Source organism: Necator americanus, chromosome III (genome assembly GCF_031761385.1).
Source record: "Necator americanus strain Aroian chromosome III, whole genome shotgun sequence".
Classification (NCBI taxonomy): Eukaryota; Metazoa; Nematoda; class Chromadorea; order Rhabditida; family Ancylostomatidae; genus Necator; species Necator americanus.
In genome coordinates this window covers 17,264,234-17,291,564 of record NC_087373.1, presented here as the reverse complement: position 1 = coordinate 17,291,564, position 27,331 = coordinate 17,264,234, and the positions used below count along the sequence as shown (strand labels likewise).

Genomic DNA, 27,331 nt, shown 5'->3' with positions numbered 1-27,331 from the left:
AGGTCGGAACATCAGAGCATGTCTTTATTTTTCAAACGACACTTCATTGTAAATATTTCAGAGATCAGCAGGTCGGAACATCAGAGCAATGTGTCATTTCCATTCAGCACTTATTGCTAACGTTTAGACAATTTGCCGGTTTTCTCTTCGCGGATGTTTTGGTGGTGCGACTTAAAGAAAACTCCAAACAGTTTCCTGAGTTTGCTCTCAGTGTTGAAGTTTGTGTCTATTCCATCCAAGGAGCTGTGGAGATGGCTGAAGCGCGGATAATCGGAGGGAGCTCGGTCTCAAAGCAGGCTTGAAATCAGTGATAAGTGTCCAGATCTACATGGCCCAAGATTTCTGTATGATCGCACGTTGTCCGAGGAATTTGATTGCATGAATTTAAGTGTAGCTGGACCACTCTGTAATCGACTTAAAGAACACCTGGACTGCAAAACGAAATCCACTGCATTGAGTGGTCGTCAGGTACGGCGCCATAACAGAGAAGATTTTCAAGTTAAGATTATGATATTGGAGCTAGTATAGCGGCGAGCAAGCCTCTGAAACCGTTTTGGATCCACTCCAATAGCGCGAACATGAATAGCAAAAACGAATGGGATCTCGCCTCAATTTGAGGCTGATAGATTGGACTTGTCACCTCCGACAAATATCTAGCAGCTCCAGAAAAGACAACTGATCCTAAATTACGATCTGCATTTCTAGTTATAGCTATGAGACTCAACAGCAGACTTAAGATTTTCTATGTTGGACAGATAGGGCGTTTGAATAAGTCACACTCCATTTCACCCTTTCACGTTTTGAAGAAGGCAAAGTTGCTGAAACCTTAGCCACGAATGAAGGATTGTGTCCGGCTCAGTTCAAGAAAACAAATGCTTCACTATTAACAATGTTCGCAGCGAGCAAGCGTAGCGACTAACCAGAAATACTAATAGCATTAGGCAGTAGTTTTTTAGAATGTAGATGATGACGAATTGATTGTCGAAGACTGCAACTATGAATTATTTTCTATGGGCAGCGCTTGCATGAAAAAGCCAACGAAGTGGTAATCTGACGCTATAGAAAATGAAATTACAAAAAATACCAACGATATGAAGAAGAGCATTGATTGGCCTGGCACAGGGACATATTTCCTCGACAACTGCTTGTATATTTCACATCTATCCGAGAAGGTGGGTAGATATTTGACTCGTACACCGAACTCGCGCATGAGAATGTGAAGAACCTAAAACAAGTGTCACTCTTGAACGATAGTTATTTGAATGAAATATCGTTTAGAAACGTGAATTAAAGTAAAAGATAAAGTCACTGGCGTTCAATCCACTTGGGATGCGCCAACGCGTTTTACTGGAATTCGTAATCGTTGAGGTTTTGGAACGCGTGTTGGCCTATACAATGAATTGCGGGGGCCAGCCGGTGATCAAGTCAGTGTTTTTATCCTCCCAGACAAGTCTGGTACCAATTTATCGACCCCGGAGGGATGAAAGGCTTGGTGAGCACTAGGGCGGAGTCGAACCCTCGACCATATGGCTACAACGGAGCTCTAACCGACTGCGCCACACCCGCCCCTATATATATATATATATATATATATATATATATATATATATATATATATAACCTTGTATAGCTTAGACTACTCATGGTTGCGAATTCTCTCGCCCATTTTTTCTGTTTTCAATTGTTAGACGGAGTCTACCCACCTATCTATGAGACAGCAAGAGGTAGTTCAGAAAATCTTCCGATTATCGGGGAGTTTCTATGATTCCTTACCTTTTTTGATTTGTAGGCGTGATTTTACTTCGTACAACTATAGATGGGTCGTTTTTGCGGTGCTAATCGTCTCACATCACCTTATATCATCTTGCGCAATGCTGATCTAGACATTAAGCAGAAAATTATCACAAACGTCCTTATTCTGTTAATGAATTCGTGACGCAGATTGTTGTGAAGTTAGAATTATGACAATTGAGTTCATCTTGCTAACATAATCAGTGATATCCACACTCGAAGAGTGATACCTGCCTAAATCTTGTCAAATTTTCTCGCTCAGTATGGATAGAAAAATTATAAATTTTTAGGAAAATAAAAGTGCCACTTCGGGGACAGTTTTCTTCCTTGGTTGCAGTGGGATGGATGTTTAATCGATTTGGCGTGAGAACTTTCTCAATCCATGGATTTCAAGTAGCTAATCTTTTATTTAGTGCATGGATCGGCATTGCGTGAGGATGCTTGCAGCAATTAGCCATTGTTGTTGCCGACCCTATCTATACCCCAATAAAATAAGCATCTAACCCCTGATCCAGTGCAATGAAAGCTTTGCAGGCATGCATTATACTTAAAGGCTTATCTAGGAGATTCAGAGACATCTAATTTCCATTCATACAGTTTGTCCGTCGACTTATTGATTTGATTACTGCTATTTACTTTTTAAAATGATTTTATGCGTAGAGTAGACAGAAATGAAATGAAAAATGTTGTAGAAGCAGAAATGAGCATTATATGGAGTTTTTTTTTCAGTAGCAATTCAATTGCAAACAGCTATCAGAGTATTTTACACGCATCCTATAAAAGTATCACATTTATGTAAGACTTCGCATGAAAAGCTGTGCATAGTAGTGTCTGCCCTGCAGCACGTATCTGTCGTAGTCCTTACAACCTGAGAATCTCAACGTATAAGAAAAATTTCAATTTTCTCAAATGAAGTTAATGCCGGTCGTGGTAACACAGTATCGTTCTTTCATATTCCATCTTCGAAACGACCTATTTTATTCTCTTTATTTATTTATTTATTTATTTGTTTCTATTTTCATTCTATTCTATTTTTCAAATGTTAACCAACATGTCATCCACAACGGTTTATCGCCTCAAAGTGAAGGTGACTCTGGGCGTCGAACTGCGATGCACAGCGGAGGTTCGTCCACCGGCAGGGTCTCCCAGGCTGAGAAGGAGTTCGAGACATCCGACATTCCGACTTCTCGGAATCGGAAGCCTAGCTAAGAGTAAACCACTGTTACGAATCACCACCGTCTTGGCAAAATGTCGCGATGGCGACTGTATGTATGATGTATGGCGACTGGCGAGAGGCGATCAAATCTCAGGTTGCTCAGGACATCTTTAATTCTGGACGACACACGCACGACTCGCTATGGATATTGTCTCAGACTTTGTACTTACAACGCGAGAACAGTGTCCACAGACGCTGACCTGTATGCCCTTCTTAGAGCGGCAGAGCGTATCAAATTTCACGTGATTGCTCTGCAGGTGACCAAGTGCAGAAGAAGCGACGCACGACAGATGAATGACGGTACACTCGTCATTCGTGGAGAGAAGGTTCCGTCGCGAAATCTAAGCGGTGTTGGTTTTGTTGTGCACCCATTTGTCGTCCATCTCGTCGATTCTCACAAGATCCTATCACCTCGTCTGGCCATTCTTCGCCTCCGCCCTCTGCGCCAAAAATCCGTCAGTGTCATCAACTGCTACTCGCCAACATCAGCAGCTGATGAATCCGAATTGGACGCGTTTTACGAGGAGCGGGAGGAAGTGATCCGCAACGAGAAGTCTTTCTACAAATTCATATCGGAGACTTCAACGCAAAACTAGGAAAGGCCACAGAAGAGGAATACAGGATTGGAAGATTTGGACTAGGGGATCGGAATGAAAATGGCAATCGTCTCTCCGGGCTGTTGTCCGCCGCTCGCCTTTTTCTCTCTCTTTTCATGAAGAAAGGCCATCGTCGGTGGACATTGGAATCGCCCAATGGCGCTACTCGTGCGGATATCGACCACATGATCACCAACCGGAGGTGGTGCTTACTCGACGTCTCGGTAGTGCCATCCTTTTATAGTGGTTCTGATCACCGTCTCCTTCGTGCGAAAATACGATTTAGCCATACGATGAAAAAGAACATCTGCTAACAAAGAAGGCAACGGAGGAGAAAAGAAGTCGTCTACGACGATTGCATATTCGAGGACTCCTTTACCCAAGGTGACTGGCACATCGAGGAGGACCCGAGATGGACTGCGAGATGCTGCTCAGAAGATTGCGAGCCTGTGCTGAGCGTGCCTCGAAGCCGCGCACTACAAAATTGGCTCGAATTTCAAAAACTACCATGGAATTGTTGGAAAGAAGAAGGACTTTGAGGTTTGATCGCACAGCGGTTAGTAGCAAACACTAGCTGCAGAAAAGCGTTGTGAGAGGATCTTTTAAAATACAAGCAGAAGAAGATTCTGGAAGCAGCACAAAGAAGAACGAGTCTAAAGAAGTGCCGCAGAGATCTCCGCGAATATAATATTTCGCTAGCAGCCTTGCTGAGCGAAGACGGGACTCGCATGTCTTCTCGTCGTGAGATGGAAATCATTACGGAGAGGTTCTACTCGAATCTTTTCCGTTCATCAGCTCCTGTGTCAAGTCCGATCATCTCCACTGGTGAAGCTCTACCACGGATTCTCCCTTCGGAAGTACGAGTCGCTATCAAAAGCATGAAACCCAGGACCCGATTTTATGTCAGCAGGCTTTCTTCGGGCTGCTGGCCATCCACTTCATGTAATCTTATCAACGCACATGACATCCTACCTTCGGAAAGAAAGGATCCCATACTAGTGGAATAACTAGCGAACACTTCTTATCCATAAGAAAGGTGACCGAGAAGACCTTCGGAACTGCCGTCCGATATGCCTGCTAAGCATGTTATACAAAGTATTCACCAAGATCATCCTTACGCGCATATCTAGGACACTGGATGAAGCCCAGCCTTAAGAACAAGCTGGATTCCGTCAGGGTTCAGCTGCCTGGACCACGTTCAGACCGTGTTGAGGGTCATAAAGGTTTGCCGGGAATACCGCCTGCCCCTTGTTCTAACCTTCGTCGACTATGAGAAAGCCTTTGACAGCGTAGAAACGAATGCAATACTGTCAGCGCTGGTCGATCAAGGTGTGGACTCGTCGTATGTGAGGACATTAGCCAATTGCTACGATTGATGCACGACTAGGATACAGCTTTTCCACCGGCCTCTCACCATACCCATTGGAAAGGGGGTACGAGAAGGCGATACTATGTCGCCGAAGCTGTTCACGGTTGCATTGCAATGGATAATGAAATCACTTTCTTGGGAAGAAGGGGCATACGTGTTGATGGAAGATTTCTGTCAAAACTTCGTTTCACGGACGACATCGTTCTCCTTTCGAGCAGTACCAATGAAGTAGAAAAGATGCTCAGCGAATTGAACGAGGCAGGGAAGAGAATAGGACTGCGAATAAACAGAAAGAAGACACAGTTCATGAGGAACGCCTACTCCGAGGACGGAGGAGTTCAACTTGAAGGCTCCCAAATCGTGGAAACTTCGTCATACGTATACTTCGGACGTTTTTGAATATGGAAAACGACTTGAAGGAAGAACTGAATAGAATGAGAGCAGCATGGGCAGCATTCGCAGCCGTCAGGGAAGCTACGGACCAACTGATGTACCAAGATCTTAATGCCCATCTGTTCGACTCGAAAGTTCTTCCAGGGCTCTGTTACGCAGCGGAGACGTGAGCAGACACTGCTGCTACGTTTAGGAAGCTACTTAGTACCCACAGAGCCCTTGAAAGATGCTTTCTGAAGTTTAACCGGCGCACACAAACCTTGGCGGTCTTCGCAGCTCCGACATAACAGGAATGTCCCATCTTCGCGACCCAGCGGAATATGTATCGAAAGCAAAGCATAGATGGACCGGTCACATCACAGAAAAATCGACGACAGATGAACTAAAGGAGCGCTAGAGTGGATCCCAAGAGATGCTAAACGCCCTCGAGGGAGACCGCCAACGAGATGGGGTGATGTGTTCGCTACACGGATGTACCAGCTGAGAGCTCAGCTGGATACGACTCAGGGACCTCGTTAACGTCACTCACAAAACTTGAGAATATTTTGGATGATAATGGCAAGGGAACGAAATGAATGGAAGAGATGCTGGGGCTCCTGCGTCCTGTGAAGATGGGCCATCTAAGTATCTAAGTAAATAAGTAACCAACATGTACCCGATTAACTTTATGAACAAAAACTTAGTCGCAACTTGCTATGAGAATGTAATTCTTTCCTCTCTTTTTGTTTTCCTCTCATTTCGCATCCAACATCCCTCTGCTGCGGTGTTAACGTTGCCTGCGGCACTTGCACGTCGACAAGGAAGGTGCGGGGTCGGATGGTCCCAAGAAGTCGTTAGGGCTTCCCAGCTTGTCCTGGAGTTTGCCGTAATTAGGGTGGAGACGCAGAATGCCAAAGACAGGTCAGCGGTTGCCGACTTTCGCGGGTGTTTCTTGTGCACACCTAGCAGTTCTCACATGAGATTTGTAAGTGTCACTGCTGCTCACTGAGCAAATCGAAGGGTACCAGAAGTACAAACGATTCTTCATTTTTAACATTACAACGTAACACGTAATCAGATAGGATTTGTCACAATAAAGACCGGTCCTGGTAACAAATATGGTAAATTTTGCCCATAAAGTGGCAGCATCCAGTGGGTACCTGACTGGAGATGGTGCCACCCGACAAGCCCGGCATCCTTCTTGAAGATCCAACGTGGTGGATAGCCCAGAAAAGATTCCTTTCTGTCTACTTTACATATCTAATGATATGAGCAAAGCGGTACGGAGCTCTCTACGAAAAGCGGGTCTAGAGAATGACGTGAGGGTTGTGGAAATACCTCCAGCGAACCTCAACGGTCAGCTGGTACGTAACCGTGCGTATGATCGACTCTCCCAGCTGATGGACTCGCAAAATCTAAAATCTTCACCCACTCGGAGCACACCGTAGAATATCATCATGTCATCCAAACCCCGAAGTAGAGGTAGAAGTTAGTATATTATCCCACGGGTCCGGGATCACAGCATGCAGAACACTAGAGACATGTTGGATAACCGCCAAAAGTCCAGAAATGAACAAGAAGGATGGGTGCATTGCTATCACAAACGAACTAAGCTCATATCAAAATCTGCGCGGGTTTTGATCCGCGGGGCGGGCCGTCAGGTTCCTACAAAAAACCCTTGTGACTCGTAGTTGTGGTACGTGGCAGTCTGTTGTGTTACCAAGTCTAGCTAATAAAGTAAGTATTAGTCAATGTGTTGCTGCTTGAGCTTGCCTACTGTTTGGATCCTTTCTGTAGGTGATGAGGCGCTTCAGAGAATAAATCACTAATGGCTCTGATTTTTCCAGGCACTGACGAAGGCGATAACGCCGAAACGTTAACTGTTGTTTAATAAAGACGATCAATACCAATCTTGGCTACAGCTCAAGAAAATCAACTAATAATAAAGACCATCAAAAAGTGAAGTACCATTCAATCAATGAATGAAGTTTGTAGTGTTGAAAAAGAGAATTTCTGATACCATGTCCAAGAGAAGAAACGAGATTATCTCATTACAGTGAAAGCCACAACCAAACGATACGGAAGAAGGATTGCAACAAAAGGAAGAGAATATCGCAATTTCGTCATTGGAAGTGCAGTCAGCCATTAGGAGATGATAATGGGAATGGCAGTTGCGTGGAACTATTGGCTCCGACTAATAATTCCTTACAAATTAAAATTCCTAGAGATTAGTACAAATCATTGTAGTTTACGTGTAGTACAGAAACACTTACTGTGTCAAATGCTACGTCATTGACATTTTCACCGACAGGGACGAAAGTTATAGTTTTCGAAGAGTATACTGTCGATGCAGCTGTAGATATAATGATGGCAATTCTGAAATGCGCAATTCGAATTGAAGTTGTACATCCGTTGAACGATGCCGGTAAACAAAGATCCTTCTCGCAAACTTACACTTTTCTGAAGACACCTTCCATAAATTCAAACAAGGACGAATGACTACACTTTGATTGCTTTACCTAATGTTATCAGGCAATTGCGAAAATAATACACATTATCGAAAACCAGTCTGAATGTCCGGCTAAAGCTGAACTTCAGACTTTCTGTGATTTTAGCTTTGCTCCCCTTAACTGATCAATGGAAGTTCATAGTAGTGACATTTTCTGTAAAATCAGAATTTTCTTTTTCTAGCAACGTTTTCTCCTTTCTTTTTTACTATAAATAAAAGCGAAAGAATTGATAGTCTTCTTTCTGAACGTGTCAGTTCTACATTTTGAGAATATTTAAACTTTAGCTTCAAACAACTTCAAACAACAGCTTCAACTATATAATACCAGTCTGAATGTCCGGCTAAAGCCGGACTTCAGACTTTCGGTGGTTTTAGCCTCGCTCCCCTTCGCTGATCAATAAAAGTTAATTCTGTAAAATTAGATTTGTGTTTTTTTTTAACAACGCTTTCCTTCTCTTCTTTGTATTATAAACTAAGGCGAAAGATTACGGGGTTTTCCTTCTAAACGCGTCAATTCTACATTTGGAGAATATTCGACCATCAGCTACAAACACTCCTTCGATGTCAGATTAATATAGATACAATTTGAAGGCATTACTCGAAGTATGGGTATTCCTCCTGATTTCCCCCAATAGTTATCACAGAATGATGTTCTAACATTAAATGACGTGAAAGACATCATTCTACTGATAAAGATAACTTTCCACGTCAGATCACATAAACATCTTGCTACTATTTAAGCAGCCGTTTGCATGCATGTTTCCACTTTCTGAGAACGGTATGCTACAAACTTGAGGCGAACGAAGAAGGAAATATGCACACGGAGGGGTCATAGAAGTGAAGAGCAAAGCACCCAGTGGTCACGGCTATGAAACGTCTGCAACAATTTATCTTTTACGTCATGCACACTAAGTTATTGCGCACCAATGACCGGGTCCACCGACGCACCCCCTTCTATAGGTATCTGGCAACGGCGCGCCAGTGGGACGCCGGTGGACCCGTCGCACAACCTTCTATAGGTTTCTGGCGCCGGTAGACCCGTCGCACCTAATTCCATAGGTAGCCGGTGAACCCGTCGCACCCCCTTCTATAGGTATCCGACGTCGTGGGACCCGTCGCACCCCCTTCTAAGGCTATCTGGCGCCGATTGACCCGTCGCACCCCCTTCTATAGGTATCCGACGCCGTGGACCCGTCGCACCCCCCTCTAAGGCTATTTGGCGCCGATGGACCCGTCGCACCCCCTTCTATAGGTATCCGACGTCTTGGACCCGTCGCACCCCCTTCTAAGGCTATCTGGCGCCGATGGAGCCGTCGCACCCCCTTCTAAGGCTATCTGGCGCCGATGGAGCCGTCGCATCCCCTTCTATAGGTATCCGACGTCTTGGACCCGTCGCACCCCCTTCTAAGGCTATCTGGCGCCGATGGACCCGTCGCACCCCCTTCTAAGGCTATCTGGCGCCGATGGAGCCGTCGCATCCCCTTCTAAGGCTATCTGGCGCCGATGGACCCGTCGCACCCCCTTCTAAGGCTATCTGGCGCCGATGGAGCCGTCGCACCCCCTTCTAAGGCTATCTGGCGCCGATGGACCCGTCGCACCCCCTTCTATAGGTATCCGACGTCTTGGACCCGTCGCACCCCCTTCTAAGGCTATCTGGCGCCGTTGGACCCGTCGCACCCCCTTCTATAGGTATCCGACGTCTTGGACCCGTCGCACCCCCTTCTAAGGCTATCTGGCGCCGATGGACCCGTCGCACCCCCTTCTAAGGCTATCTGGCGCCGATGGACCCGTCGCACCCCCTTCTAAGGCTATCTGGCGCCGATGGACCCGTCGCACCCCCTTCTATAGGTATCCGACGTCTTGGACCCGTCGCACCCCTTCTAAGGCTATCTGGCGCCGATTGACCCGTCGCACCCCTTTCTAAGGCTATCTGGCGCCGATGGACCCGTCGCACCCCCTTCTATAGGTATCCGACGTCTTGGACCCGTCGCACCCCCTTCTAAGGCTATCTGGCGCCGATGGAGCCGTCGCACCCCCTTCTAAGGCTATCTGGCGCCGATGGAGCCGTCGCATCCCCTTCTATAGGTATTTGGCGCCGATGGACCCGTCGCACCCCCTTCTAAGGCTATCTGGCGCCGATGGACCCGTCGCACCCCCTTCTAAGGCTATCTGGCGCCGATGGACCCGTCGCACCCCCTTCTATAGGTATCCGACGTCTTGGACCCGTCGCACCCCCTTCTAAGGCTATCTGGCGCCGATTGACCCGTCGCACCCCCTTCTATAGGTATCCGACGCCTTGGACCCGTCGCACCCCCTTCTAAGGCTATCTGGCGCCGATGGACCCGTCGCACCCCCTTCTATAGGTATCCGACGTCTTGGACCCGTCGCACCCCCTTCTAAGGCTATCTGGCGCCGATGGACCCGTCGCACCCCCTTCTATAGGTATCCGACGTCTTGGACCCGTCGCACCCCCTTCTAAGGCTATCTGGCGCCGATGGACCCGTCGCACCCCCTTCTATAGGTATCCGACGTCTTGGACCCGTCGCACCCCCTTCTAAGGCTATCTGGCGCCGATGGACCCGTCGCACCCCTTCTATAGGTATCCGGGCGGATGGACCCGTCGCACCCCCTTCTATAGGTATCCGACGTCTTGGACCCGTCGCACCCCCTTCTAAGGCTATCTGGCGCCGATTGACCCGTCGCACCCCCTTCTATAGGTATCCGACGCCGTGGACCCGTCGCACCCCCCTCTAAGGCTATTTGGCGCCGATGGACCCGTCGCACCCCCTTCTATAGGTATCCGACGTCTTGGACCCGTCGCACCCCCTTCTAAGGCTATCTGGCGCCGATGGACCCGTCGCACCCCCTTCTAAGGCTATCTGGCGCCGATGGACCCGTCGCACCCCCTTCTAAGGCTATCTGGCGCCGATGGACCCGTCGCATCCCCTTCTAAGGCTATCTGGCGCCGATGGACCCGTCGCACCCCCTTCTATAGGTATCCGACGTCTTGGACCCGTCGCACCCCCTTCTAAGGCTATCTGGCGCCGATGGACCCGTCGCACCCCCTTCTAAGGCTATCTGGCGCCGATGGACCCGTCGCACCCCCTTCTATAGGTATCCGACGTCTTGGACCCGTCGCACCCCCTTCTAAGGCTATCTGGCGCCGATGGACCCGTCGCACCCCTTCTAAGACTATCTGGCGCCGATGGACCCGTAGCACCCCCTTCTAAGGCTATCTGGCGCCGATGGACCCGTCGCACCCCCTTCTAAGGCTATCTGCTTTTGGCGCCGATGGAGCCGTCGCACCCCCTTCTATAGGCTATCTGGCGCCGATGGACCCGTCGCACCCCCTTCTATAGGTATCCGACGTCTTGGACCCGTCGCACCCCCTTCTAAGGCTATCTGGCGCCGATGGACCCGTCGCACCCCCTTCTAAGGCTATCTGGCGCCGATGGACCCGTCGCACCCCCTTCTATAGGTATCCGACGTCTTGGACCCGTCGCACCCCCTTCTAAGGCTATCTGGCGCCGATGGACCCGTCGCATCCCCTTCTAAGGCTATCTGGCGCCGATGGACCCGTCGCACCCCCTTCTATAGGCTATCCGGCGCCGATGGACCCGTCGCACCCCCTTCTATAGGTATCCGACGCCGTGGACCCGTCGCACCGCCTTCTAACGTTATCTGGCGCCGATAGACCCGTCGCATCCCCTTCTATAGGTATCCGACGCCGATGGACCCCTTCACACCTCATTTTATAGCTTCCTAGCTTCGAGGCATTAACTCGACGCCGGTGGACCCGTCGCACCCCTCATTTTGAATTTCGTGACTGACACACACACACACACACACACACACACACACACACACACACACACACACACACACACACACACACACACACACACACACACACACACACACACACACACACACACACACACGTGACAGAATAAGCCCGTTATTATATAGTAGATTATAGCTTCCTAGCTTCGAGGCATTAACTCGACGCCGGTGGACCCGTCGCACCCCTCATTTTGAATTTCGTGACTGACAAACACACACACACACAGACACACAGACACACGTGACAGAATAAGCCCGTTATTATATAGTAGATCATGATAGACACAATTCTAAAGCATCACTCGAGGTATGGATGTTCTTCCTGTTTCCCCCAACAGCTATCAAAGAATGATGTTTTAACATGAAGTGACGTAAGTAGCATCATCATACTGATAAAGATAAGTGTCAGATCAGATAATGTAAGCTGTTGGTACTATTTAAGCAGCCGTTTGTGTGGGTGTTTCCACTTTTTGAAGAAGGCATGGCACCAAGTTGAGGCAAACGTGCAAGGAAATAGATACGTGGAGGATTCATAGAGGTGCAATGCAAAACGTGCAGTGGCCATGAATATGGAACGGTTGCAACGTCTAATTTACCTTTCGCGACATCTGCACAAAGTTACTGCGTACCGATCCGACGCCGTGGGGCCCATCACACCCCATTTCAGAGCTATCTGGTGTTGGTGCACCAATTCGACGCCATTGGACCCGTCGCACCCGCTTCTATAGGTATCTGGCAGCGGTGGACCTGTCGCACCCCCTTCTATACGTATCTGTCGCCAGTGGACCCGTTACACCCCATTTTATAACTTTCTAGCGTCGAGGCACCCACTTGACGCCGGTGGACCCCGTCGCACCCCCCCTCCCTCTTTTGAATTTCGTGACTGACACGAACGAGTTGAATTTTCTGACAGTAATAGAAAGGTGTTCGAGAAAGATTATGTTTTTCTGCTCGAAGATACTTACTTAGATACTTAGATGGCCCATCTTCACAGGACGCAGGAGCCCCAGCATCTCTTCCATTCATTTCGTTCCCTTGCCATTATCATCCAAAATATTCTCAAGTTTTGTGAGTGACGTTAACGAGGTCCCTGAGTCGTATCCAGCTGAGCTCTCAGCTGGTACATCCGTGTAGCGAACACATCACCCCATCTCGTTGGCGGTCTCCCTCGAGGGCGTTTAGCATCTCTTGGGATCCACTCTAGCGCTCCTTTAGTTCATCTGTCGTCGATTTTTCTGTGATGTGACCGGTCCATCTATGCTTTGCTTTCGATACATATTCCGCTGGGTCGCGAAGATGGGACATTCCTGTTATGTCGGAGCTGCGAAGACCGCCAAGGTTTGTGTGCGCCGGTTAAACTTCAGAAAGCATCTTTCAAGGGCTCTGTGGGTACTAAGTAGCTTCCTAAACGTAGCAGCAGTGTCTGCTCACGTCTCCGCTGCGTAACAGAGCCCTGGAAGAACTTTCGAGTCGAACAGATGGGCATTAAGATCTTGGTACATCAGTTGGTCCGTAGCTATTCCCGGCAAACCTTTATGACCCTCAACACGGTCTGAACGTGGTCCAGGCAGCTGAACCCTGACGGAATCCAGCTTGTTCTTAAGGCTGGGCTTCATCCAGTGTCCTAGATATGCGCGTAAGGATGATCTTGGTGAATACTTTGTATAACATGCTTAGCAGGCATATCGGACGGCAGTTCCGAAGGTCTTCTCGGTCACCTTTCTTATGGATAAGAAGTGTTCGCTAGTTATTCCACTAGTATGGGATCCTTTCTTTCCGAAGGTAGGATGTCATGTGCGTTGATAAGATTACATGAAGTGGATAGCCAGCAGCCCGAAGAAAGCCTGCTGACATAAAATCGGGTCCTGGGTTTCATGCTTTTGATAGCGACTCGTACTTCCGAAGGGAGAATCCGTGGTAGAGCTTCACCAGTGGAGATGATCGGACTTGACACAGGAGCTGATGAACGGAAAAGATTCGAGTAGAACCTCTCCGTAATGATTTCCATCTCACGACGAGAAGACATGCGAGTCCCGTCTTCGCTCAGCAAGGCTGCTAGCGAAATATTATATTCGCGGAGATCTCTGCGGCACTTCTTTAGACTCGTTCTTCTTTGTGCTGCTTCCAGAATCTTCTTCTGCTTGTATTTTAAAAGATCCTCTCACAACGCTTTTCTGCAGCTAGTGTTTGCTACTAACCGCTATGCGATCAAACCTCAAAGTCCTTCTTCTTTCCAACAATTCCATGGTAGTTTTTGAAATTCGAGCCAATTTTGTAGTGCGCAGCTTCGAGGCACGCTCAGCACAGGCTCGCAATCCTCTGAGCAGCATCTCGTAGTCCACATTTGGGTTTACTACTCTTCGGTACTACTGAGACGTCGAGTAGACACCACCTCCGGTTGGTGGTTATGTGGTCGATATCCGCACGAGTGGCGTCATTGGGCGATTCCCACTTCCACCGACGATGACCTTTCTTCATGAAAAGAGAAAGAGGCGAGCGGCGGACAGCAGTCCGGAGAGACGACTGCCATTTTCATTCCGGTCCCCTAGTCCAAATCTTCCGATCCTGTACTCTTCTTCTGTAGCAATTCCTAGTTTTTCGTTGAAGTCTTCGAGAACGAATTTGTAGAAGGACTTCTCGTTGCGGATCACTTCATCCAGCTCCTCGTAAAACGCGCCCAATTCGGATTCATCAGCTGCTGATGTTGGCGAGTAGCAGTTGATGATACTGATGGGTTTTTGGCGCAGAATGGCCAGACGAAGTGACAGGATCTCATGAGAATCGACAAGATGGACGACAGATGGGTGCACAACAAAACCAACAGCGAATTTCGCGACGGAACCTTCTCTCCACGAATGACGAGTGTATCGCCATTCATTTTTCGTACGTCCCTCCTTCTGCACTTGGTCTCCTGCAGAACAATCACGTGAAAAGAAATCGGGCCTAGTGTGCAGGGTACTGAGGCTGTGAATATGCTGGAGTGGCAAAAAGACTTTTTCCCAAACTAAGCAGCCCTGCCACGGCGAGCTTAGCTTGCACCACCTGATCCATATAAGTCGTCGCCCAACCTATATGGATCAGGGAACCACCTTGCGACATTTTGCCAAGACGGTGGTGAATCTTAGCAGTGGTTTACTCTTAAGTAGGCTTCCGATTCCGAGAAGTCGGAATGTCGGATGTGTCGAACTTCTTCTCAGCTTGGGAGACCCTGCCGGAGGACGAACCTCCGCTGTGCATCGCAGTTCGACCCTCAGAGTCACCTCCACGGACTTTCCTCGAAGAACGGATTTGAAATTTGGTGATTGATGACTTTGCGGACTTTTAATGTTTTCAAACTCCGATCAGGTGATGTCAGTTTCATAGCACCTTCGATTTTAAAAACCCAAAGCGCCACGGCTTTTAGACGTCTAACTGGAGCTCTAGTTGGGCGATGTTAATCATGATTTTATATAATAGCGAGCTTAGTCTGTGTGTGTGCGTGCTTGTCTGTGTGTCACGAAATTCGAAAAAGGGGGTGCGACGGGTCCACCCGGCGTCGGATTGGTACGCTGGGATCAGATAGCTATAAAATGGGTTGCGACGGGTCCACCGGCGTCAGATACCTATAGAAGGGGGTGCGTCGGGTCCACCGGCGTCAGATTGCTGCGCCAGATGTCAAGAAAAAAGGATGCGACGGGTCCACCCGGCGTCGGATTGGTACGCTGGGGTCAGACAGCTATAAAATGGATTGCGACGGGTCCACCGGCGTCAGATACCTATAGAAGGGGTGCGACGGGTCCACCGGCGCCAGATATCCATAATATGGGGTGCGACGGATCTACCGGCGTCGATGGATCCGGTCATTGGTGCGCAATAACTCAGTGTGCATGACATAAAAGATAAATGATTGCCGCCGTTTCGGGGCTGTGACCACTAGGCGCTTTGCTCTTCACCTTTATGACTCCTCCATGTGCATATTTCCTTCTTCTTTCGCCTCAAGTTTGTAGCATGCCGTTCTCAGAAAGTGGAAACACGCATCCAAACGGCTGCTTAAATAGTAGCAAGATGTTTACGTGATCTGACGTGGAACGTTATCTTTACCAGTAGGATGATGTCTTTCACGTCATTTTATGTTAAAACATCATTCTGTGATAACTTTTGGGAGAATTTAGGAGGAACACCAATACTTAAAGTAATGCTTTCAAATAGTATATACATTATTCTGGCATCGAAGGAGTGTTTGTAGCTGATGGTCGAATATTCTCCAAATATAGAATTGACGCGTTTAGAAGGAAAACTCCGTAATCTTTAGCATCAATTTATAATATAAAGAAGAGAAGGAAAGCGTTGTTAAAAAAACACAAATCTAATTTTACAGAAAACACCATTGCTATTAACTTTTATTGATCAGCGAAGGGAAGCGAATCTGAAACCACCGGTCTGAAGTCTAAAGTCCGGCTTTAGCCGGACATTCAGATTGGTATAATATAATGTAATAATGATATGGAAAAGTTGCGTAGCGTCCGCGTATAAGAGTCTGATTGCTGCGTGCCCTGGTGCTTTCACTAAACGCAGTAAGACATTTAAGTGCACGCATTGGGACTGTACGAGCTATATAACGTGCGCTGTCATATGGCACAAGATTCATCTATGTCGCAAAAAGGTGCTGTCATCCAGCACATTGCCAATACTCATGACCTGAAAGAGGTTTCCTGAAAGAATCTGCATGGATTCTTTGGCAACAACTATTCGTTTTGTTAAGGTGAACTGCCGAACACTGTTGAATGAACAACAGCAAGCCGCCCTGACCAAGCTTGTACGATATCTCTGTGTGCCGTTTGCTGCGTTGCGGAAAACGCGCATCAGAGATCAGCAAGTCATCAGTATCGAAAATAATGATGCTGATAGCGGCGATGCTGATAAAAAGAAAGTAGTTGGCTGCGCGACAGCTGTGAGGAACGATTACAACAACTTGGTGGAGGTATTTGGCTCAACGTCGTCTTGACATTCCATTGTACGACGGCGGAATCGCCGACACTAATACTCGACCGTAAATGCCCATGCATCTACGCAAACCGCTGAGGATAACAACAATGATTCCTTCTATGATGAGCTCAATGTGTTGAGTCGAAATCGACGCAGCGAAGGTGGGACGTGAACAACAGTTTGATGTGCGACGAGAATGGTATTATCTAGAGGAGCTCAAGTCGGATGACGGTGATCGTCTGGTCGACTTATGTGAACAGATGAGCCTCATCATCGTTTCCATGTTTAAGAGGAGTCATCAACGCCATCAGCTCACGTGGTAGGGGTCAACTCTTTTAACGTCTGAAGAGCAGCACAAGCAGAAGATGAGGACTCTCAAACTTCAGTTCGACTATGTTCTGAAGAGGACCATTCCTCGGTCGGATATCCGAAAACCCAGTACTCTTTGTGACGCTGCATTGACTTTGATCTCCGTCCAGTTCTTCTCAGCCTGGAGATAGGGTTTAACAAGAGAAATCGAGAGGTTCCTCCTCAAGCGAAAGTCGACATGACAGTTCTGAAAGATGAAGAATGCAAAAAAAAAATCCGCCAGTGTCTATTCATGTTGGAGTACGGACCAGAAAAAAGCTTTGCGATGTTGATTCCTTCATAAAGTGCGTCCGGGACGCTCCAAGGAAAACGCTTCAAGTTCAAATGCTGCAGAAAAAAATTTCCTCTTTTTTTTACAAACGTACAGACGTACAAAAATATCATGATCATGATCATGATAATGATATATAATAACGAGCTTAGTCCGTGTGTGTGTATGTGTGTGTGTTTGTCTGTGTGTCACCAAACTCGAGAAAGGGGGTGTGACGGGTCCACCCGGCGTCAGATTGGTGCGCCGGCGCCGGATACCTGTAAAAGGGGTGCGACGGGTCCACCGGCGTCGGATTGGCGTTCCGGCACCAGATACCTATAGAAAGGGGTGGGACGGGTCTCGCGGCATCGAAATGTTACGCAATAACTTCGTGTGCATCGCAAAAGGTAAATGGGATGTTTCATAGCCGTGGCCACTGCGCGCGTTGCTTCTCACCTTTATGTCTCCTCTATGCGTCTTTTTCCTTCCACATTTGCCTTAGGTTGGTATAATGTCTTCCTCAGAAAGTGGAAACACGAATGAAACCGGCTGCTTAAATAGTAGACAACAGTTTACATGATTTGACCAGGAACATTGTCTTTATCAGTAGAATGATGTTTTTCCCGTCATTTTATGTCAAAACATCATTCTTTGATAACTGTTCGAGGGAAACAGAAGGAAAACCCAAATTTCGAGTAATGCATTCAAATTGTGTCTACATTGTATGGTATCAACGGAGTGTTTGAAGCCAAAGTTTGAATATTCTCCAAATGTAGAACTGACGCGTTTAGAAAGAGAACTATGAAATCTTTTGTTTTTGTTTACAGTAAAAAAGAAAGAAGAAAACATTGTTAGAAAAGCGGGGTTCTGATTTTACAGAAAATGTCACTACCATTAATTTTTGATCAATTGATCAGTGAAGGCGAGCGAAGAGAACACCACAAAAAAGTCTGAGGTCCGGCTTTAGCTGGACATTCAGGCTGGTATATAATAACGAGCTTAGTCCGTGTGTGTGTGTGTGTTTGTCTGTGTGTCACGAAATTGGAAAAAGGGGGTGCGACGGGTCGGATTGGTGCGCCGGCGCCAGATACCCATAGATGGGGCGCGACGGGTCCACCGGCGGCAGATACCTATAGAAGGAGGTGGGACGGGTCCACCGGCGCCAGATACCTATAGAAGGGGGTGCGACGGGTCCACCGGCGTCGGATACCTAGAGAAGGGGGTGGGACGGGTCCAACGGAGCCAGATTGCTATAATATGGAGTGCGACGGATCCACCGGCGTCAGTGGACCCGGTCATTAGAGCGCAATAAATTAGTGTGCATGACGCAAAAGGTAAACGGTTGCCGCCGTTTCATAGCCGTAACCACTTGGCGCTTTGCTCTTCACCTTTATGACTACTCCGTGTGCCTATTTCCTTCTTCTTTCGCCTCAAGTTTGTAGCATGCCGTTCTCAGAAAGTGGAAACATGCATGCAAATGGTTGCTTAAATAGTAGCAAGATGTTTATGTGATCTGACGTGGAACGTTATCTTTATCAGTAGGATGATGTCTTTCACGCCATTTTATGTTAAAACATCATTCTGTGATAACTATTGGGGGAAATCAGGAGGAATACCCAGGCTTCGAGTAATCCTTTCAAATTGTATCTATATTATTCTGGCATCGAAGGAGTGTCTGTAGCTGATGGTCGAATATTCTCCAAATGTAGAATTAACGCGTTTAGAAGGAAAACTCCGTAACCTTTTGCCTTAATTTATAATATAAAGAAGAGAAGGAAAGCGTTGTTAAAAAAAACACAAATCTAATTTTACAGAAAACACCACTACTATTAACTTTCATTGATCAGTGAAGGGAAGCGAAGCTAAAATCACCGAAAGTCTGAAGTCCGGCTTTGGCCAGACATTCAGACTGGTATATATATATATATATATATATATATATATATATATATATATATATATATATCACCTGCAGCGAATATATATATATATATATATATATATATATATATATATCACCAGTGCTACGGGCGACATATATATATATATATATATATATATATATATATATATATATATATATATATATATGTCGCCCGTAGCACTGGTGATTTCAGCCAGAAGAAATGTCTGAGAAGGAAGTTACGTCGCTGACTGCAAAAAGACCACGAAAACCAATAGATGTCAAAAGCAAGGAAGTTTGAAAAGGCGTGAGAGGACAAGAACTCGCGGAAAGCCTACGCTCTACTAAACGTGCTTACTTTACTTGTTTTATTAAAGCAGTACAGGCGCAAGATAAAAATATGTTCTCCAGTCCTCAATGCTGCCATTGTAAAGAGTATCGGTGAAGTAACCTTGCCAGTTTGGATGGATCACCTCAAAACCTTGCTGAACTGGCAAGCGCGATCAGTTTCTGAACTCGAAGATGCTCATAGACCGATATAGGCCAGTAACGAGGAACCATCAAACCAGTCGGAGGTTCTGGTCCGTAATCAAAAGATGAAAAACGGAAGATCTAGTGGGGACAAAGGAATTACTGCAGAAATCCTTGCGTCTGGGATTCGTAACATGACGAAGATCATCCGCTGAATATGGATAGTCGAAAAGATATCTGACTCATGGAGACACTATTATAATTCCCTCCACAACAAGTTATCCGTTACGAAGAATCTCATTGCTTTGCTTTATATACAAGGCTTTGAGTCGGATTATTCTGGAACGAAACATCGCGAAGGAACACCTCGAGACAAGGAAGCTGGCTTTTGTCGTGGCCGATCTGCGACTGAGCAGGTATTCATCGTCAGGAGTGTGACTTTAGTATGGCATCGGTATTCGAAGCCAATGCAGTTAGCTTTTCTGGACTTTGAAGCCGCTTTCGACTCTACTCATCGAGGCGGAGACGGCTTCAATGAGGAGAGCGCTTCGCATCGATGGAGCACCAGAAAAGTTCGTTCGTCTGCTTGACTACATAAATCAGCGAACAACTGCTGCAGTTCGAACACCAGCCGGATGTAGAAAACCATTTGAAGTGATAACTGGAGTAAAACAAGGGGCAGTGGCAGGACCCTTCCTGCTCAATTTTGCCATCCATGACATAATGCGAAGAACAGTCGATCAGCGTTCTGGCGACACTGTCTGAGCAGCATCAAAATGCCACTTGACCGATCTCGAGTACGCTGACGATGTTGTTGTATTCGCAGAAAGCAAAGCTAAACTTCAACATGTTGTCAACCCTGTATCGGTGATAGGTATAAGCAGATATGTAACTCGAGATCCTTTAACTGGAATCAGCCCAGCAGCCGATCGAACCCACAGATGAATTTTGATACTTGGGCAGTGTGCTGAAAAACAATGCCTGCTAAGAGAGAGATATTCAGCAAAGATGCGCTAGGGCCACTTCTGCATTAAGCTGCTCAACGAAATACCTGTTTACGGCTCCTATCACCAACTAGGAGAACTAAGCAGCACCGTCCACGATGATGAAAAGGCTTCATTGCACGAAAAGGAAGATGTTTAGATGGCTGCTTTGCTACTTTTGCCCCACGGTATGACACGTGGGGCTTAGCTCTTTACATGGGTGATCCCTAACAGGACTAAAAAAGCCTTGGATGAAGGATAACCATGCGAACAAGCAGGGTTTCGAAAAGGATTCAGCACGATTGACCACATCCACACTGTTTCGAAACTCATCGAGGTATCACGAGAGTATAAGATGCTGCTGTGTCTCATCTCCATTTACTTGAAGAAGGCCTTCGACTCAGTTGAGACGGAAGCGTTCGTGGAAGCCTTGGACAATGAATACGTCCCTACTCAGTTCATAAAGGTACATCGATAGTTGTACAGTAACTTCACGACCGGAATTTCGCCATTGTACAAGAATATCACCATTGACTTGAAGAGGGGGGTCCGAAAAGGTGTCAATCTCACCCAAAATATTCACAGACGCTCTCGAGAACGCAATGCGAAAATTGGAATGAGACGACATGGGAGTGAAGGTTGATGGTCGGCAGCTACACCATTTGTGCTTTGCGGATGACATCGTATTGATAACACCTAACACCAGCCAAGCGGAGCGAATGCTGACCGAATTCGACGAAACATGTGGATGCATTGGTCTTCAGCTGAATCTGCAAAAGACGATGTTCATGCGGGAAGGTCGGGTCTCGGATGCCCCATTCACGCTCAACGGAAGGAACATATCCGAATGCACCATCTACATTTATCTGGGTCGGGAGTTGAACATGATGAACGATCTAACTCCCGAGCTGGCAGGAGGAGACGAGCGGCTTGGGGAGTGTACAATAGCATCTAGGATGTAGTGAAGAAGACCAGGAACACCCGGCTCCATGCTCACCTCCTCAACACCACCGTAATTCCTGCTTTGATGCTTCGGAAACCTGGGCATTTCGCAAGGAGGAAGAAAACGCAGTGAGCGTCATTGAACGCGCAATTGAGAGAGTGATGCTAGGAGTATCCCGTTTCACGCAAGTGAGGGGCGGGATTCGAAGTCCTCTCCTATGTCGGCGATGGAAGATTAGAGACGCCTCCACGTTTGCAAAGGAAAGTAAAATAAGGTGGGCCGGACACGTGATGCGCCTTAGCGACGACCGTTGGACCAAAGCCGTGAGCGACTGGGTTCCCCCCGATTAAGCGCACTACAGGAAGACCACCGACCCGGTGTCAGATTTTTTCACGAAGCCCTTCAAAGAAAATTATGATGCTCTTCATGTCCCACGCGAAAGGAGGAAACTGGGCTACTCTGGCACGTTATCGGGACAAATGGAAGAATTACTGGAGTCAAGGTGATCAAGGTGACTGTATTTATTAATCGTCACCACTTTATTTGTCATGCTGCGTCACGGCTGTGTGCAGGGCATGTGTCTGTACGTGTGTTGATGTCTGCGTATCGCGTAAACATTTCGATGCAGTGAGACAAACCCAGCTCCAGATTGGTAATTTTGCGCTAGAAAGCAGTAAAAAGAGCACATCATCTTTAGGTTAGTGTTTTCGGGATTAGAAATCGTTGAACCGAACCCAACATCACCTAAATGCTGTACGATGGACACAAAATGGGAACAAGGGATTGATTGTGACATAGAAGTAAGGTCGGAGGAGGACGAAAGAAATGAAGAGAGCAGAAAGGAAAGGAGGAGAGGGTAGTCGCTGACAAATAGACATATTATTACCATACTACGGACTGCAGAATTAAGTTCCAATCACTTAATTCGTAGTTCAGTGAGAGGCCTAGTGATGTCACCATAAAGTGCCGACGGCTGGTGCAGCGCAGTGTAGTACAGTTTTTATTAGAGCGATCAGGAATGAATTCCTGAGAGAAGTCATATCTTTGCATTTGGCGCCAAACAGTTCAATGAGAACAATTGTCATTCAAAAAAATGATGAATTTTCATATCATCATTGAAATGAGCAGTTTCGATGCTATCAATAAGCGAAAAAAGACATCTACAACTGCAGATTGGGATAAAATTAGTACACTGTAGCTCTATCTGTTGCTGGATAACGACGCTCGTACTGGATTCTATGCAATGCAACTCTGCACGTTTGTAGAGACACACCTTTTCTATATTTGCGCAAAAGTTCGAGTTTCTCACTTAGTTTTTTGGAAGCAAGATGAGAAAAATGAAAAGTTTTTCCTCATATTTTTTCCCACCTACGGAGGTCAATATCCGGCAGTCTCTGGCACGGCACTCTGGCACGCAATCGGGACAAATGGAAAAATTACTGGCGCCCGCTCGACCAGTTCGAAGATAAACGGGAGTCAAGGTGATCAAAGTGATGACACGTGGAGGGTACCAGCATCTTGCACCATCCATCGAAAGAAGCTACAGAAAATCGTCTTTGTTTCTTTACACGTATACTGAGAATACCATCAGATCACCTCGTTCAACGAGTTCTGAGGAGTTGGATCGTCGGGTTCAAGCTGGAAAAGGCCACATGACCAGAAACAGAATTTCTAGAGTGAGGTGGTGAAAGAGAAGTTGAGGACACTCGGCGTGGAGAGGCAGTTCAGGAGAGACGAAAGGTTGCGCAGGTAGAACAGCGACGAATGAATTTATTCTCTGCAAGCCCTCGCAGAAGATCGAAAAGGTTGGGCACAGCTATGTTCAAGGACATTACACATCGGCGAAGATGCGGACAATCGCGTCAGACGATAACATCAATTAATATTAATAATAATAATAATTAATATTATGATGCTACCGCCTGGCGATAAATATGTATACCTTCATGACGGTTTACCGCCTCATTGTGGCGTGGAAATAAGTCTGTGTCGAACTGGATGCACAGCGTAGGTGCGTCCTCTGGCAGAGTCTCCAAGCCGAAAAGAGGTCGACACATCCGAGATTCCAACTTCTCGGAATCGGAAGCCTACCTAAGAGTAAACCACTGCTAGGATTCACCACCCTCTAGGCAAAATGTCGCAAGGTGGTTTCCCGATCCCTACAGACTGGTGACGACCTGTGGTGAGCTAAGCTCGTTATGGTAGAGCTGCTCAGTGTGGGAAAAGTCCACTGCAGCATACACAGTGCCTCGGAATCCTGCGCAGTGGCCGCTACTGCCTCAGACGTTGGACGGAATGAAAAGGTTTAAGGGCAATCGAATCTCAGGTTGCTCAGAACGTCTTTGACTCTCTCTTCCTTTTGGACCTAGGTGACACATGCACGACTCGCCATGGCTTTGTTCTTGCAACACGAGAGCAAAGTCCAGAGACGCTGACTTATGTGCCCTTCTTGGAGCTGCAGAGCGTATCAAACTCAACTGATTGCTCTCAAGAGACCAATAGCAGGACATACAGCAAATGAATGACCGCACACTAGTCATTCGTGGAGAGAAGCTTCCGTAGCGAAATGTGGGTGGTGTTGGTTTTGTTGTGCTTCTATCTATCGCCCATCTTGTCGATTCTCATGAGATTCTGTCACTTCGTCTGACAATTCTTCTCCGTCCTCTGCTCCAAAAAACCCATTAACATCATCAGCTGCTATTCACCAACATCAGCAGCTGATGAATCCGAATTCGACCCGTTTTATGAAGAGCCAAAACAAGTAATCTAATGCGACAAGTCCTTTCACTAATTTCTTGTTGGAGACACAAAACGAGTAAAAGCCACTGAAGAGGAATACAGAATGGGAAGAATTGGACTATTGGACTGGAGTAAAAACGGCAATTGTCTCATAAGAATGAGAAAATACGACTTAATCACACGATGGAAAAGAGCGGCTGCTGGAGACAGGGAGGAAAGAATTATAAGACGAATCACACTCGAGGACCACTTGTCCCAAGGTGATTTGTTTCATCGAGGAGGATCCGAACTTGGAACAAAGAAGGACTTTCAGGCTTGTTCCGAATGCATCGCACATTGAGCGCTTAGTAGCAACACCAGCTACACAAAATTATACATAAATATTGTGATCCAGAGGACCTTCGGAACTACCGTCCGATATGCTTAGTGAGCGTCTTGTACATGATCCTCACGCGCATATCTAAGACGCTGGGTGAAACCTAACTCGAGAAGAAGTTCGAGAAGAAAAAGTACACCAAGACCGTGAAAGGTCAAGTTTGCATTGCTCGCCCCTTGTGAAATCCTTCGTCAAATATGAAAAGCCTTCGACAGCGTAGAAACGAATGCAATAATGTCAGCGCTGGTCGATCAAAGTGTGGACACGCCTGATGAAAAGGACAAAATTACTGTCGTATCAATCCACTTGGGATGCGCTAAAGCGTTTTACTGGAACTCGTAATCGTTGAGGTTTTGGAACGCGTATTGGCCTATACAATGATTTGCGGGAGCCAGCCAATGATTAAGTCAGTCCAGTCTCAGTTTATCTTCCCAGACAAGTTTGGTACCAATTTGTCGATCCCGGAGTGATGAAAGACTTGGTTTGCACTAGGGCGGTTTTGAAACCTCGATATGTGGCTACAACGGACTTCTAACCGACTGCGCCACACCCGCCTTAATCAACTCAAAAGCAGCATACCACGAATCTGACGTGGTATGGATTTCCAATGGAAAGATTACACAGGGTAGTAGATTGCGGAAAACTAGGTGATTCCGCTCATCTCTCCATTGTCGCTGTAAAAAAGCCGTTTTTTTACGACGGCTTACAGTGCAACGCGCCACCCTCCTGCAGGCGCCGCATCAACGAGTGAGCTTTCGAGGATTGATAAGACCTCTTCATCAGCCTACTCAAGTTAAAATAATGAAAAGATTGCTGAACTGAACTTGAACGGAACCTGTACATAGAGGCGCGTCTAGTAATTTTTTCGATCGTTAGCAGCTCATACTGTTCTTTCCATATGCAGACACTCCATGGATCTCCCTCACTAGGAGGTCCACAGCAGGTTAACGGCGAAGGTGAGGGAGGATCCTCTGCCCTTAAGAGACGTCTTTTGAAGTATACCTGGCGCACACAACATTAAGCCGGTCTTCGCAGCTCTGACTTAAGAGAATGTCTTGTCTTCGCGACATGAATATATATATATATATATATATCTTCGCGACATGAATACATATATATATTAAATAATATCAGGGCGGGTGTAGCGCAGTCAGTGAGAGGTTCCCCGCCTGCACGATCGATCAGGAGTTCGAATCTGCCCTAGTGCTCACTAAGGTTTTCTTCTCTCCGGGGTCAATAAATTGGTACCAGACTTGTCTGGGAGGATAAAAATACTGACATGACTTGACACGTCGGCCAACCCGCACAAGTCATTGTATAGGCCAGCTACACGTTCTAAAACTCAAACGATTCTGAATTGAAGTGCACTTAATAGCACATTCCAAGAAGAACTCCAGACACTTTATCGTTTATTTATCCACACTTTAGGAGTACATATGGGCTAAAAGAACTCTAGAGTGGGACTCCAAGACATACGCACTCGAGGGGGACCGCCAGCGAAGAGTGATATGTTCGCAACACAGATGGACCAGCTGAGAGCTCACCTGAATACGGATCAAGGGCCTTGTTAACGTCACTCACGAAACTTGAGAACATTTTGGACGACGATGGCGAGGGTAAGATTGGAAAGGATACTGCGGTCTGCATGCACAGTATGTCATATAAGTATTAGACCTTGGTGCGTATAACATTAAAAACACAAGCAACCATGGTGCTACACCACTAGCATAGCAGTATGGTATTCTCGTATTCTCTAAGTCCATATAGAAAGCCTCTACTTCTTTTCCGTAAGTATAGGTTAGAGTGTACAAAAATAGTCGATGCGGACGTTGGACCACATCCTCTCATCCGCAGATGTTTGATTCGGGTTGTTCGAGAGAGTCGATGTTCTTTGTCGTACTCGTGTTGACGAAGATTCCAACTCTACCAATTCTGCTGTCGCATGTTCCTAAGAACAGTTCTTCTCCAGTTTCAAATACGGCGTTGAGACGGAGACATCGTTTCGTCTCAATCAGTCCGATGATTTCGTTACTGATCTTCCTGGCTCGCATAATGAGATCTTCGATGGCTGCATCCGATGTAAGCGTACGTGCGTTATAAGTGCAGATCGTCATCCTTTCCCGTTTCGGTAGCCTATATGACTTCTGCAACCCTGTCCTTCCTGGCGCTACCTTACCATCCTTTGTTCCGGGAGACTCTTTTTTTTATTTTTGTAAAATGCGTAGTATTTTGAAATCCATGGTCATGTTGCGGACCTCTACTCCCACGGGTTAGTTGGAGAACGTTGCGTCCTGCCAGAGTGGAGAAAGGAGCTTACTTATTTAAGGCGACTCCAAACCGTCTCAATTGCACCTTCCAGTCGATTGTAAACATCTGGCCGGACCGACGTGCGGAAAGCAAGAATCAGCCCTGGGGCAGCAGGGACAGGGAATCCGCCCCCAAATCCACGCTCGTCTCAGGCCGGGCACAATGTCGCTATTGGTCCGGGATTAGCCACTATCTACCAGCTGGGGACTTGCCACGTAGCCTCGCCGCTAACCTGCTGTGGACCTCCTAGTGAGGGAGATCCATGGAGTGTCTGCATATGCAAAGAACAGTATAAGCTGCCAACGATCGAAAAAATTACTAGGTGCGCC

At 46.9% G+C, this 27,331-nt stretch overlaps 9 protein-coding genes across 12 annotated transcripts in view; 6 read left to right on the top strand and 3 right to left on the bottom strand.

Annotated features, from left to right (window-relative positions):
- RB195_009878 (uncharacterized protein) overlaps window positions 1-7,821 on the bottom strand; it is a gene marked incomplete at both ends in the record, with an annotated part of 46,834 nt that extends 39,013 nt beyond the window's left edge. For both annotated transcript variants that reach the window (XM_064190633.1, XM_064190634.1), the window contains 3 exons: window positions 1,089-1,225; window positions 7,618-7,720; window positions 7,799-7,821. In XM_064190633.1, the coding sequence (XP_064048216.1) occupies window positions 1,089-1,225; window positions 7,618-7,720; window positions 7,799-7,821 (263 nt within the window). The remainder of the gene's footprint in view (window positions 1-1,088; window positions 1,226-7,617; window positions 7,721-7,798) is intronic.
- RB195_009882 (uncharacterized protein) lies at window positions 2,831-3,121 on the top strand (the record flags this gene model as incomplete). The annotated part of the gene is made up of 1 exon (XM_064190641.1): window positions 2,831-3,121. The coding sequence occupies one exon, from the start codon at window positions 2,831-2,833 to the stop codon at window positions 3,119-3,121; it is 291 nt and encodes a 96-aa protein (XP_064048221.1).
- RB195_009881 (uncharacterized protein) lies at window positions 3,298-3,603 on the top strand (the record flags this gene model as incomplete). Its single annotated transcript, XM_064190640.1, has 1 exon — window positions 3,298-3,603. The coding sequence occupies one exon, from the start codon at window positions 3,298-3,300 to the stop codon at window positions 3,601-3,603; it is 306 nt and encodes a 101-aa protein (XP_064048220.1).
- RB195_009880 (uncharacterized protein) lies at window positions 4,016-4,610 on the top strand (the record flags this gene model as incomplete). Its single annotated transcript, XM_064190639.1, has 2 exons — window positions 4,016-4,159; window positions 4,221-4,610. 2 exons carry the CDS (start codon window positions 4,016-4,018, stop codon window positions 4,608-4,610), a joined length of 534 nt encoding a protein of 177 aa, XP_064048219.1.
- Window positions 5,374-7,224, top strand: RB195_009879 (uncharacterized protein; the record flags this gene model as incomplete). Its single annotated transcript, XM_064190638.1, has 3 exons — window positions 5,374-5,531; window positions 7,036-7,081; window positions 7,192-7,224. 3 exons carry the CDS (start codon window positions 5,374-5,376, stop codon window positions 7,222-7,224), a joined length of 237 nt encoding a protein of 78 aa, XP_064048218.1.
- Window positions 7,822-13,123: 5,302 nt separating the features above from the next.
- RB195_009877 (uncharacterized protein) lies at window positions 13,124-14,795 on the bottom strand (the record flags this gene model as incomplete). Of its 2 annotated transcripts, XM_064190632.1 has the most annotated exons (4): window positions 13,124-13,320; window positions 13,626-13,780; window positions 14,202-14,607; window positions 14,702-14,795. In XM_064190632.1, 4 exons carry the CDS (start codon window positions 14,793-14,795, stop codon window positions 13,124-13,126), a joined length of 852 nt encoding a protein of 283 aa, XP_064048214.1. The 2 variants fall into 2 exon arrangements, with proteins under 2 accessions (XP_064048214.1, XP_064048215.1); XM_064190631.1 differs by lacking the exons at window positions 13,124-13,320; window positions 13,626-13,780 and having other exon boundaries at window positions 14,171-14,607; window positions 14,765-14,795.
- A 1,512-nt stretch (window positions 14,796-16,307) lies between these two features.
- RB195_009876 (uncharacterized protein) lies at window positions 16,308-20,419 on the top strand (the record flags this gene model as incomplete). Of its 2 annotated transcripts, XM_064190630.1 has the most annotated exons (4): window positions 16,308-16,382; window positions 16,438-16,656; window positions 19,948-20,070; window positions 20,150-20,419. In XM_064190630.1, 4 exons carry the CDS (start codon window positions 16,308-16,310, stop codon window positions 20,417-20,419), a joined length of 687 nt encoding a protein of 228 aa, XP_064048212.1. The 2 variants fall into 2 exon arrangements, with proteins under 2 accessions (XP_064048212.1, XP_064048213.1); XM_064190629.1 differs by lacking the exons at window positions 19,948-20,070; window positions 20,150-20,419 and having other exon boundaries at window positions 16,438-16,680.
- An 844-nt stretch (window positions 20,420-21,263) lies between these two features.
- Window positions 21,264-21,599, top strand: RB195_009875 (uncharacterized protein; the record flags this gene model as incomplete). Its single annotated transcript, XM_064190628.1, has 1 exon — window positions 21,264-21,599. One exon carries the CDS (start codon window positions 21,264-21,266, stop codon window positions 21,597-21,599), a length of 336 nt encoding a protein of 111 aa, XP_064048211.1.
- A 4,940-nt stretch (window positions 21,600-26,539) lies between these two features.
- RB195_009874 (uncharacterized protein) lies at window positions 26,540-26,809 on the bottom strand (the record flags this gene model as incomplete). The annotated part of the gene is made up of 1 exon (XM_064190627.1): window positions 26,540-26,809. The coding sequence occupies one exon, from the start codon at window positions 26,807-26,809 to the stop codon at window positions 26,540-26,542; it is 270 nt and encodes an 89-aa protein (XP_064048210.1).
- Window positions 26,810-27,331: the final 522 nt, after the last annotated feature.